General features: G+C 44.8%; 1 protein-coding gene across 50 annotated transcripts in view; it reads right to left on the bottom strand.

The window, feature by feature from the left end:
* Nucleotides 1-12575, bottom strand: part of ANK3 (ankyrin 3) — a 329783-nt gene that overhangs the window by 42409 nt on the left and 274799 nt on the right. For 32 of the 50 annotated variants that reach the window (XM_087963780.1, XM_087963779.1, XM_087963798.1 and 29 more), the window contains 5 exons: nt 11702-11734; nt 9021-9245; nt 3770-3924; nt 1389-1600; nt 10-223 (listed from right to left, as the gene is read on the bottom strand). In XM_087963780.1, the coding sequence (XP_087819906.1) occupies nt 10-223; nt 1389-1600; nt 3770-3924; nt 9021-9245; nt 11702-11734 (839 nt within the window). The remainder of the gene's footprint in view (nt 1-9; nt 224-1388; nt 1601-3769; nt 3925-9020; nt 9246-11701; nt 11735-12575) is intronic. The other 18 variants (XM_087963801.1, XM_087963778.1, XM_087963783.1 and 15 more) reach the window with 1 other exon arrangement.

Raw genomic sequence — 12575 nt, 5'->3', positions numbered from 1 at the left:
GGGTCTCACCTGTGATGCTACACAGCAGCCGAAGGCTGGGTGTGGTGTCGCCTTTGTACCCGTTGGTCACTCCTTCTCCTTCCCCAGAGGGTGGTGGCACTGGAATCGTCATTGTAATGGGCTTATGGAATTTCCTTCTTCTGGGTTCCACGGTGACAATGGGGCTGAAGGTGGCTTTGTTGCCAAGGATCTTCTTGACCATCTCGTCCTGCACTGGTTGAGCCTATTATTAACCCGAGAAAGAGTTTTAAACTAGGCTATATGCATTGTTTTCCAGAAAAAAAGTGAGTTGTCTTTTTGTCAAAATGAGAAGCCTGCGTCTTGTCCTGTCAAATTCACTAAACATATTCTATATAAGCTAAGCTCAAATCTCTAGTGACCATTCAACATCCTTGAGCCACAACATGGGATTGATTTTCTCATGACTTTTCTGATAGTCATTGAATTCCCCTCCTTGAAGCACTAATGACACCACCCTATAAATATATGGGCTTTTTAAAAAATACACGGATTTATCCCCTGAGATCATGCTCTGTCACCTACTCAAGTGTGTTGAACAAAGAACTTCTTGTGATCTGACCAATTTGCCCAAAAAGTCCTGAACCTTAAACCCATAGTTACAATCCCACAAAAGAGACTATATTTCCAGGATTCTAGAATAAATTTTGGGGTCATCCCCCACATATCAGAAGAACAAAATTCTTAATATCCTTTAAAAAATCCATGCTGAGAATACAGTTAAGCAGGAGATACACACTGTTCACGGCAGCATAGAATACAACATTAGCTTTTCCAGATCCATGAATCACCATTCCAGAACCTCAAAAACAGCATGTATTGTATCATTTCTGGAGGTAATGTGAAACTTTCGTGAACTCCTCTTCAACGATAAAACATTCGTGACAGATATCAGTCCAATGAATGCAGAATAATGCCTAGCCCCCTTTTTTTAAAATTTACTTCGTGTAAATTAAAGCAGTTTCACCAACAAATGGGGGTGAAAATCTAAAGAAAATCTCCGTGTGGGGATAGAACAAAAATCATCTATCCATGTGTTGATACAATAAAAGATACTGTTTCATTTCATTATGAGTAGAGTTGAGATGCTGGATGAGATTCAAAAGATTAATAAAATGTTAAGAGGGAGAAAAGCCCTTCTGGGACTTTTCGGAAGCTATACTTGGGAGAGAGGACCGGACGAACAGCTGTAGCCTCTCTCCAGGGGAGGTCAGAAAAGAATTCCCGCCTTGTCTCCAACTGGACTCGAGAGGTGACCTTCGGTAAGTGTGTGCAGAAATGGGACTGCTGTTGGGCCCCAATGGAGCTGGCCAGACCCTGACTTGGGTCTCCTCCTCCCTGGGGTTTCTCAAGGCAAGGAGCTCCCTTACCTGGAGGCCCACTCGAATTCTTTTCGTCAATGCGCCTTCAGGGAAAGCAGCTTGGACCCGAGGCAGAGTGGTGCTGCTTAAGATGCCTCCTTCTGGCCCAATCTGGTTGCTCTCTTGCTTAATTCGCGAAACCACCGCAAAATACTGAGGGAAGTCCTTAGTGACGATTCTGCAGATCCGCTTCTTCTCCAGCTCTTCCACACTGTCCAGCTCTGGAAAAGGAAAAGGGGCTGAAGGCTCATCTTCACCACCCAGATATTTCCCCCCCCCTCCCCAGAGAATCCCTTCACTCTGTCAGCCTCACGCTCAAACCTCTCTGAATTAACTTTGAAGCGTGCAGGTTTTAGTTTCGCAATCAATTCTTCTGTTTCTATTTTCAAACTCGGTATTAAGCCTTTTCTCAGAATGTGTTTGCTTGAACTTTGAGTCAGACAAGAATTACACGACTCCGGAACCGAGTATATCCAGATTCTTCACTAATAACACACCAGGAAAAATTAAAAAGACGTTGGATTTACAGTTTAAAATCACTTTCTTTTGACTCCGAAGCACTGGACAAGCACATTCAATAGCAATACCCATCCAAATAAATCTTAAATGGCTAAAACAGCACCAGCTTATTAAAAAAATTCAGAGCCTTTTAATAATATTTGTAGTATGCCCGACTCTTTCTAATTTTTGATTCGCCTCCTGCAATGTCTGCTAGATCAAGAGAATCGCATTCTCAATCTGCTTGATGTCTCGGTCCCTTTTAATATCTATCTTGGCCAGTAGATGGTACTCCACTCAGCAAAACCATGTTGGCTTTTTAACATTTTAAAAGGCAAAGGGAGGGGAACATTCAGCAGACAGCAAAGAACCAGAGAGCTGGGAGGCTGCTCAATGCACCTGAGAGCAGGTATCAATGCTTATTTAGCAATTTCTTCATTTGAAGGAGCCCTTTCCCACAAAGAGGACCCGGGCATTCTTGGAGATTCCCTAAGCAAGGATTCAGAACAGCAGTGATCCAGGAGGAAACCAGAAACATTAAAGCCCCTAGTCTGTGGACTGGCACTGGGCCACGGCATGCCAGAAATTGGGCCACGCTGTTGTGGTTTGCCAGCAGCAGGTGCTGATGGCTGAGGTCTTGGAGAGCAAGGCCTCAGATGAGGGGCCGGTATATGATGTAGCGATGGGGACAGGACTATCAGAGAGTGGGAGGCTGCCTTTGGAGATTGTGGAGGCTGGTAGCAGTGATGAAGAGGCCCCCGAGGAGCCTGTGCACAGTGCACGTGCGTGCAAGGGCTGCTCGAAGGAAAGAGCAGCTGCAGCAGCACAGGCAACCCGGGAGTAAGGCTGCAAGGTAATGGCCCCTCCCTTAAGAGATAAAAGCCAGCCTGAGGGACCGGGATTCTTTGCAGGAAGCAAAGAAATTCTTGCACTTCAAGCCTTGCGGACGGACATTCAGACTATCCTGGTTTGTGTTTGGTGACATTTTGTTTTGAATATTTCTTGGCAACTTAATCCAGTGTTCTCATTCTTATCAGACACAATTAGTTTTCATAGCCTTTTAACTATGAATGAACGGAATTCGCAGAGAAGCATAAAAAGGTTTTGCTTTTACCTCTGTTTGGTGTTTATTTCCTTGGAACAAGGTTTGGGTCAGAAGACACGCAAACCCCATCCACAGAATGCAGGCAGCAGGCAAAACTACACCCCCTCCGGTCTGCAGAAAAATCTCTCTCCATGGAACTGGTCCCTGATGCCCCAAAGGCTGGGGGCATTAGAGCAAGAGTGTCAAACTCAAGGCCCACGGGCCGGATCTGGCCCATAGGATGCTTGGATCTGGCCCGCGGGACTGACCTGGAAACAGCGAAGGACTGGGCCGCGGTGCCTTTGCCAGCAAAAGGAGGCTGTCCCAGCCAAAAACGAAGCTTGGGTGGGAGGGGCCCCCGGGCCATCACAGGTGCCCAGACACGAGTGAGATCAAGCTGGCCATGCCCGCCCTGGCCCCCCCTGAGGTCAAACAAAACCCTGATACGGCCCTCAATGAAATTGAGTTTGACACCCCGGCATGACAGAATACTTGTGCTGCTTAGCGGGCCCTATCCTGTTGCAGCCAGAACAAAAGTATCGAACCGATAAAACACCAGCTCCGTGTTAACAAAAATATCAAAAGCGCTTCAAGAAAAAAGCAAAACCTATAAGCACGGATTGTAATGGTCAAATGGTTACCTTTTGTTTCTACTAGAAGAGAAATCTGTGCAGAGGAAAACCTGCTCCATTCCCCCCCCCCCCGGCCGCACTTTCTTCGATGGTTCCCGACGAGGACTGTGCGTGTTTTTCACTTTGCCCCCGTCTCCGTTCTGCCCAGGGGCCCTTTGCCAGGCGAGGGCGGTTACCTTCGTTCATGCCGTTCAGGATCTCCAGGAGGTTCTCGTGCTTGCTATCGTACTGGTGCTCTTTCCAGGTCTCCCCGTTTTCACTCCGCAGCACAATCAGCTCTCGTTCCTTTCCTCGCATGGATCCGAAATGGGGGATTTCCACTACAACCGGACTGCATCAAAGAAAGAGAAAAAGGCCCTTGAGGCCAGAGGGCTCCCCACTTTGGCAGCGGTTTCTCCACGGGCCGCCGGAAACGGGCTCGGCTTGTTTGGTCATTCGGTTGCAAGCAATTAACCACTGGCAAAGCCACGAAACCTTTCCCGCTTGACCTGCAATTGACCGTTCCATTCACACACACCCCCAACACCAAACCCGAGGTTGAAAGCAGACACGGGGGAGTGCTGGCAAAGGCTGATTCACACGAAAACAAGGAGTTACAGAAATAACGTACAAGCAAATGAAAAAGGAACTTTGGAAAGTTGCTTACGCAGAAAGAGGTCATACTCAGGAGATGTGATCTGGCAAGAAAGATCTGCTGTGATAACGCCAGTTTCAAGGAAAGCTGCTTTCTGCACCTGAGCTGCTCTATATCATGCAATGGATGTTAACGTGACAATATATATTTTTTTCTGCATTCATAATTTCTTCTGCTTTGAGCAAGCGTGAAAAGAAAAACACGGTGCACAGAACCCAAATGACTGAGAATCTTATCCAGATCCTGCCTGTCCTCCTCTTGAGACTATCCCAGCTCTCTCCGTTTCTTGGCCACGGATATCACTAGAGCCACAGAGACCGCCATTTTGCTTAGTAACTCCCAAGAGTTCCCCATTTGGCTTTAGCTTTTGTGGAGCACAATTTAGGTGAACGGGTAAGAGACAGATAAATAGACAGGTGGATGTCTTTGAGTATGCAAACAGAGAGAGGGCTGGTCCTGCCCTTATCCCAAATTCAAAACTTACTCAGGGTTAGCATGTGTGTGTGAGAGGGAGAAAGGCAGAAGGGTGAGTTTGGAAGGGAGAAGGAGAGAAAAAGAGAGACAGAGGATGAGGGAGGAAGGGAGGCAGATAGAGAAAGGGAGAGGGAGAGAGAGGCAGTGGGAGGGAGATGGAGGGAGATGAAGAGAAAAAGAAAGAGAGAGGAGGGAGAGGAAGATAGAGGGGTGGGAGGAAAAGAGGGAGAAGGAGAGAGAGAGAGAGAGAGAGAGAGAGAGAGAGAGAGAGAAGGAAGGAGAAGAGGGAAAGAGAGAGAGGGATGGAATGGAATGGAGAGAAAAAGGAAAGGAGGAAGGAGAGACTGAGCGGAGAGAGGGAGAGAGAGAGAGGGAGGGGGATGCTTTTCACTCTGTGCCTCCAAATTCTCTGCAAAGAAGGACAACACAGGTGCAGAATAACCAGGCTCTGTTTCCTGGGGAAGAAGGGACAATTTCAAGCTCTATTTTCTGCCGAGCCTAGAAGGGAAACAGGGAGAGGTTGTGCAAGTCTCAAGAAGGTGGTTTGTGCTGCAGCCCACGGATTCCCCACTTTGTAGAGAAAGAAAGGCTCCCTGAAAAAAACAGCCTCTCAAAGAAGAGCCACGTTGCAAACATGCTACTTCTGTTTCCCTGGGATGGAGAGCAGAACTTTCTCAGCAAAACATTCGAGATGAAATCAGACAAGGGAATGACTGCAACTAAAAGGCAGAAGATGCAATGGGATGCTCAAGTCCTGAATTGGACTATCAGAAACCCACCACCAAGGTTTGGATCCTGCTTTCCTCCCCTTCCTTTTATTTATTTTTATTGATTTATTAAATTTGCTCGCCGCCCTTCTTGCCACAATCTCCTGCTGGTTTTATAGAAAAGATGAGGCTTGAACTTGGGTGACAAGGGGAAGACAGGCAAGCTTCTTCTCAGAGATGTTTTCCAACCTCCAAAGCTATTTTATGACCCTGAGATTTATTTATTCAACAACATTTATATAGCTGCCCAAATGATGCAAATGGTGACTCCACGGGGCTTACACCATTCAAACTCTCTAGTATAAAAAACCCTCTAAGACCAGTCCCTGGCTCAAGGTGAACTCTTGGACAATTAAAATTAAATTTTGACCAGCCATGAGGGGCTGGCCAGGTTCTTCTTCCCCTTCTGGCACCATCTTTCAATAGACTACAACAGGTTGAGTAGGGATTCTGCCGTGGGCTGATGGCTGTAGCAGCAGAGGAGCTCTCTCTTGGGAAGGGGCACCTCCGGGACATGATCGAAAAAGCCAAGATGGAGCCACCATGCTGTCATCAAAGCTTTAGCTGTCACAACATCATGTCTCTCTCTTCTCCTTTTTGACTATACATCAGAGACACCCCTGTCTGCCATCGTTGTAACTTGCCGTGCTAAAGTTAGTGAAGCCGATCAAACCACCCCTCCGTCTCTTTCCCCAAGTATCAAGAACCAGGTGATTTGCAGAGTCACACAAGCACAGTAATCCTGCATAGCTGTATGCACACCCCCAGGTTAGCTAAACCCTGTCCCTCTTTTCCAACCCCTTCTAAATAACGGATATCATATCTCAGAGCCTTCCACCCAGAATGGCAAAACACCAGCATGGAAACTAAGCAGAGGCACTCTCTTTATTTCCTAGATGAAAAATTTAATCACAGAAAGGTAAGCATTTACGGAATAATGCAGCTGTAATATATTTCAATAAATTTCCTACTGAGCTTTATAGGTGGGAAAACAGTGACAACTCCTCATTGTTTACAACCACAGAGCATCTGACCATGCTGAGAACAGGCAGTGAATAAATAACCACGATGGGACCCCGGCTTTCTTCTGCATTTCCAACTACGGCATTAGGAACAACAGCAGTGAGGGCACCATCCAATTAATTTATCCTCTGGTTTTATTATTTATATGCTTAATTCCATGAGATGAAAAGGTTCTTAACTCAACTTAATTTGTGCCTTTTCTTATCCCCCCCCCCAAAAAAAAACCACAGATTGTTATTCAAATTACGTGGTTGGAAGCAAACAGCAACATCTCCAAGGGCTGTTGCATTTGGTAATCTAACTTTAACTCAGAGCTCCCCGTGTACAAAACACTGAAACAGACCAACAAATACCTTCTGAATGCAATCTTTGTTGGTTAGTGACTCTCTGGATAAAGCCCACACAGTTATGTCCATGTATAGAAACAAAACTCACAGGGAAGGTAGGACAGGGATTCAACAGAAGGCTTGGAATAGCAGGGTAGATTAAGTTTCACAACTGTGGAATACCAGCTGTCAATATATTTAAGGAGTTCAACAATTCTAAATATGAATTCTTTTCAGATCAGGGTAGTGTCCCTGTATGTGAATTCTAAATATAAATGCTTGTAAATTACGCACACAAATAAAAGTATAAAATATAGACATATATCAATTATAAACATTTAAAAAAGTGTGTGTGTGTGTGTGTAGATATGTAACTAGATAGGGAAGAGCTAGATTGGAGATAAAGAGGCATCTAATAAATGGAACAGGAGCTCCTCCTCTGTTGATAGGATGAGCCAACCTGCCACTCCTCATCCTTTCAAGGATTGTCTGGCTGCATTTACACTCACACAACAAGTTTCCCCAGGCAACTTAAATATCTACATAATATATTTTGGGGGGTTAGTTTTAATTGGGGAACTGGGGTTTGGTAGCCTTGAGCATTCTTCAAACCTGGCCCATTCCATTGGGTTCGGCTTCCATGTGCAGCCTATAAAGCCATCACCAACCCAAACAATGAGGAGCACCTTCCCAACTCGGTCTTCTCCCGAGAATTTGAATGATAGTGTCCCGTGAGGTCTTGGCAAGGAAGCTGGAGGGGACTTTTCCCAGGGAACAAGAGACAAAGAAGCTTGGAGTCTTTGGTATGCAGGAAAAGGGTGAAGGCAGACCTCCCCAACCCATGCGCCAGACTGCAGGGTAGGTCTAAAAGTCTTGCAGAGAAGTGCTTCAGCCTGACAAGATTCTGTCTACAATAAAGGAACTACTCAACATGTCTTTATTTTGAATCAGAGTCATTTGTGGTTCCTTTTGGCCTGACACCAACTTAGGCTTGAACTGGGCCAACCTTGTATTACAAATATTAATTGCTGAAAATGACCCAGTTTGGGGTATCTTCTTCCTCCACAAGCTGACTTCAAAGCCTTGTCAATAATTCTATCACCAAGATTGAAATAAACACCCGTTTTGGGTGGACCTTTCTTTTTTTTTTTAAAGGTATAGTTAATGCAGCTGAGACTGTAAGAAAAAGCTATTATTTGAAAAATTAAAAAAAAAAAGCACAGAACTTATGAAAGCAGAAATGCTTGCCGTGAATTCCAACATGCTCAAAGCACAAGATCGGTTGAACAGGAGCAGTGTCAAGACTACCATCAAGCCACTATGGTTTCACTGCCTGTGATATTTAAACCGACGGGAAGCTTTTGCGGCAACTGTCGTAGGGAACGTAAAAGAGATGGGCATGATCAAAACACAAAAACCAGAAAGAAAGAAAGAAAAAAAAAGCAAGTCAAAACAAGAAAAGAACCGCAGACATTTGATATCTTTGCTTAGAAAGAGCCTACCCAGTGAATTTGGTCCCTTGAGGCCCAAGCTGCAGGATTCGGCTAACCAGGCTCTCGCCCTCAATTAAAGGGGGAGGATTGGTGGGAAGATGCAGTTTACTAGTAGCATCCATGCAGCAGGAAGAAAAACAAGAGGGGAAATTAGGAGCCACAGGTCGACAGCTAGAGTATGCTTATTTTCAGGCTATTTCTTCTCCTGCCTTTGGTGGACAACAGCCAAGGAAGAAGGAAAGGTGGAACGGAGCGTTCCTTTAGAGCAGGGGTGTCCAACCTTGGCAACTTTAAGACTTGTGGACTTCAACTCCCAGAGTTCCTCAGCCAGCAAAGCTGGCTGAGGAACTCTGGGAGTTGAAGTCCACAAGTCTTAAAGTTGCCAAGGTTGGACACCCCTGCTTTAGAGAGACAGGGGGTCTATGGGCATGGACTGCTCTGGACATAAGTGGGTAGCACGACCAAGGCGGATTGGAGCCCATGACAGAGGGAGGTCTCTGCTGAACTTTCCTCCTTTCCTCCTTCCATCCCATCCCACCTGTTCAAGAGAAGCTCCCTCCGGCTTCCATGGGGAGTTGGCCTCCAGTGAAGCGACACACGTCACCAACGTCCACAAACACTCAAGAGGGTGATCACAAGAGGGAAGACAAGGATCCAACTGACAGGAGGAGGAAAAGCAACTTGAGCCATCAGCCCAGAGGGCCACTTACCCCAGGAATTGTGCCCCGGAAGGCCCCATCTCAATCAGCCGGCTGGCTAATCCTTCTCCTTCCACCATGGGCGGGGGGCTGGCCAGCTTGGCTCTCTTCACCAAGCGGCAAGTGATACGGGTGGGAGCCGTGCACTTGCGTGGCGGGATGATGATCCTCATGCCGTGGTGGCGGCTGCCACGCATGGAGCCCCCCCGGGCATCCACCATAAAGCTGACCAGAAAACTGGGAAGAGGAATGAGCAACGTCAGGAAAAAAGCTGGCATGGAACAAAAGATCTCTAACACCAACCTCACGCACTGAGAAGGAAAAGCCCTCTGAGAACAGCCGGCACTTATTGGGCACCACTTGAGTGCAGGTCTACTCAGGAGGAGGTGACACTGAGCCCACCACTCTGCTCCCTGGAGCAGCCAAGGCTAATGTGGCTGAATTTGGATAGGACCGCAGGGGCCTGGGTGGCTCTTGGGCAGCTGATTTCTCAGCAAAGGGTACAGATAATTCTTTGCGTGAGAGATTATTTGGAGGAGAAACAGGGCTTTTTTCATTATTTTGATCACGATTGCATGATACCATGGCTAAGGATTGCACCCCGTCTCCTATAGTGAAATTATCAGTGCATGATTCATGCCTTATCAGCAGGAGCAATTAACCATTTAACATTTAACAATGCTTTACTCTTATTTCTTCAGAAACTATCAAAGCAACATGCATGCGTGACCACACCTTTCTTCTCTTAAAAAAAAAAAGCCTTTCTGAAAAAAAAACTGCTTTTTTTTTTTCCCTTAAAATCTCTCATCATCAACCTGTACTTGGGTGTTCTACTGCAGTTCCTCATAGTTGGTTTCTTAAAGAAAGCAGCCAACTTTGATCCCACTGCTGCCCCATGATGTTCTGGCTTTCTTTTGAAAAAGTTTTTCAAATTCTGCTGAGCTCAGAGGACAAAAATAAGATCTCCTTGAGCCAAGCGCAGTTCCTGTTGACTTCACAGACATCCAGGTGGGGCTTCCGTAGTGATAAACGACCCTTAGGAAAAGGGTTTGCCATCTTCAAGGCTGACCTTCACTGTTCCAGGCTAGCCTTCAGTTCCTCCAGGATTCCTTGGTATCTGTCCTCCAGGTCTTACCCTAGTCCAGCCTGAAGATCCGAAGGCAGACTGATGGACCACTGAGCCAGACCGGACAGGGCAGGGCAGCTAAGAATGAGTTTTTCTCAAACTGGACCTAATTTGGTCATGTGATGCTCTATGAGCAAGTTGTAGTCTTGTGTGTGCCCTTCACTCCTCTCAAACGGAATGGGGCACAATCGGAAGCTCATTTGCCATGAGATCCATCAAAGCCTCAGGCTCTGCTGGAATTAAATACCATTTATTGAAAGAGCTTGAGAGCTCCTCTGAAAACAATGGCAGACCGCTTCCATACAGCTCTTCAGAAAGCAACACGGACGTGTCCACTTTCTCTAGTCCATTCGCCCTTTGCCTTTACAAAATAATTGCAGCTTTCATTTCGCCTACTGCAAAAGGAAAGTTTAATCTGCTCTGGGTTTGTTTGTTTGTTTGTTTCTTAGTTCCTTAACTTGTACAAATGTACATTATTCTAAAGCAGGGTGGTGTTTTTTTTAAATTAACTATCCTTTCTACATTTCCAGGCCTAAAATCTCGATGTGATTGTAGATTAAAAAGCTGCTTCCTTCTAATTCCTGATTTTAAAAAAAGAAAAAGGCTATGGACCAACATTGATTTTATAGAGGTGGAAGCATGCCAAAAAACCAAAAAATCACTCTAAAAAATCCGGCACTTCTTCTGCCCTGGAATAAATTCGCAATTTGTCGCATGTTTTTTAATTTTTGCCTTGAGGCTCCAAACTGGTCTCCCTCCCCTATGCTGGGAAAGTGATTTCTTTATTTCTTCAAAAGATTTAGATGGCTGCCCACCCTAAGCAACTCTGGGCACCTCAGAACTTCTTTCTCACTCTTGGAAAGTCAACCCCAGGACATGCAGCGCAGCAGGAGGTTGCCTGGAAGAGAACTGTCTTCCCGTCCCAAGAACTTAGCTTATTTTTAAATGGTTCCCTTTTGGTTGGTTTAGTCTGACCAAAAAAGCTCCCAAGTTTGGAAGGCCTGAAGGTTTTGTTAGTGCATTTGCTAAACAATTCTCTCTGACCATCTGCCTAAACAACACCGTTGATGCTAAATGTGAATACAGACATGGTTAAGAGCTGATCATGGGTTGATTTTTCAAACTCAGCAAGTACCTATGGTCCCCCAGCTAGAAAGGCCATAGAAGCAACCTGCAGTTTGACTGATTATTTTAGGAATAGTTTCTTTCTTGTGAAACGTCTTCCACAGATCCTCACTGGCAAATTCCACCAGATACGAGACTTTAGCAATTCCTCTAGTATCAGCCCTCCTAGACATCAGACAAGGATTTTTTTTTCATGCAGTTTGTATAAATGACATTAAGAGTTAGTGACCATCTATATAATTATCAGACTAATGATATGAGTTACAGAACAATTTCTAAAGCACAATATTAAAGACAACAAGTAGACAAAAGAGGAAAGTCTACAGCAGAAGGTGAAAAGACTGGAGACGCACTGAAACATCTACAGACATTGCAACTGGGGAGGAAAAATAAAATAAACACACAGAGAGGCAAAATGAGAAGTCACAGACAGCGTCATCACCTTGAATCATACTGTGGGAGTGGAGAGGAATAGCTGCAAAATAATTTAGAAAGCAAATTGGGGAAAAATTAATATGAGATTATTAGAAGCAAGCAACAAAAATGTTGATCATAAACAAACGCAGTATAACAAAAGCAAAGCATTTCAGTTGGTCCTAAGTGGTGGAGAGAGTTGGGGGTTATTTCCCTGTTTTAAAAGCGAAAGAAGTTATGCGATAGCGGTATGCATTTTGCTGAAATTAAAACCTTTGCTCAAAAATTGGATGAAGATGAGGATCCATACTCTGGCATGGGGTAGGAAAAAATTGAGGACTGTTTTGCACTGTGCCTGCATTCTTGGAACGTGGTTTATGTTATAGGATGTAAGGCTGATGGCAAAATTTGATTTATGAGAGCAAGTATTTTAAATGTTTGTTTGTTTGTTTGTTTGTTTGTTTATTTATTTATTTCAAAGTTGTCCAGGAGGAGTAACACTGCTGAAATATTTAGATTATGCCTGGCACCTTAATTTTTTTTTTTTTTTACAAACCACAGTGCTTTCTTGCCTATCTACAGCTACCCTCTCTTTATTTTTAGTGTTGCATTTATATTATATTTAGTGTTGTAGCTTATGATTTATGATGATTATATTTGATGATGATGATTTATCATTTGTTGCTTGTATGTACACTGAGAGCTTATGCACCAGAGACAAATTCCTTGTGTATCCAATCACACTTGGCCAATAAAGAATTCTATTCTATTCTATTTAGCAAGATTGTTGAATTACGGTGGGCAATTCCTGGAGGGGCACAGCAAAGCTGGCGAGCAGCTGCCAATGGCTACTATGTGGGAAGCTTATTCTATTATACTACGTTATAACAAGTATAGTATAA

Source organism: Notechis scutatus, chromosome 4 (assembly GCF_049901735.1).
Source record: "Notechis scutatus isolate UNSWTSFEM ecotype Mainland chromosome 4, rNotScu1.2, whole genome shotgun sequence".
Lineage (NCBI taxonomy): Eukaryota > Metazoa > Chordata > Lepidosauria > Squamata > Elapidae > Notechis > Notechis scutatus.
The sequence above is the reverse complement of the archived record's forward strand: the minus strand, read 5'-3'. Positions and strand labels throughout refer to the sequence as shown.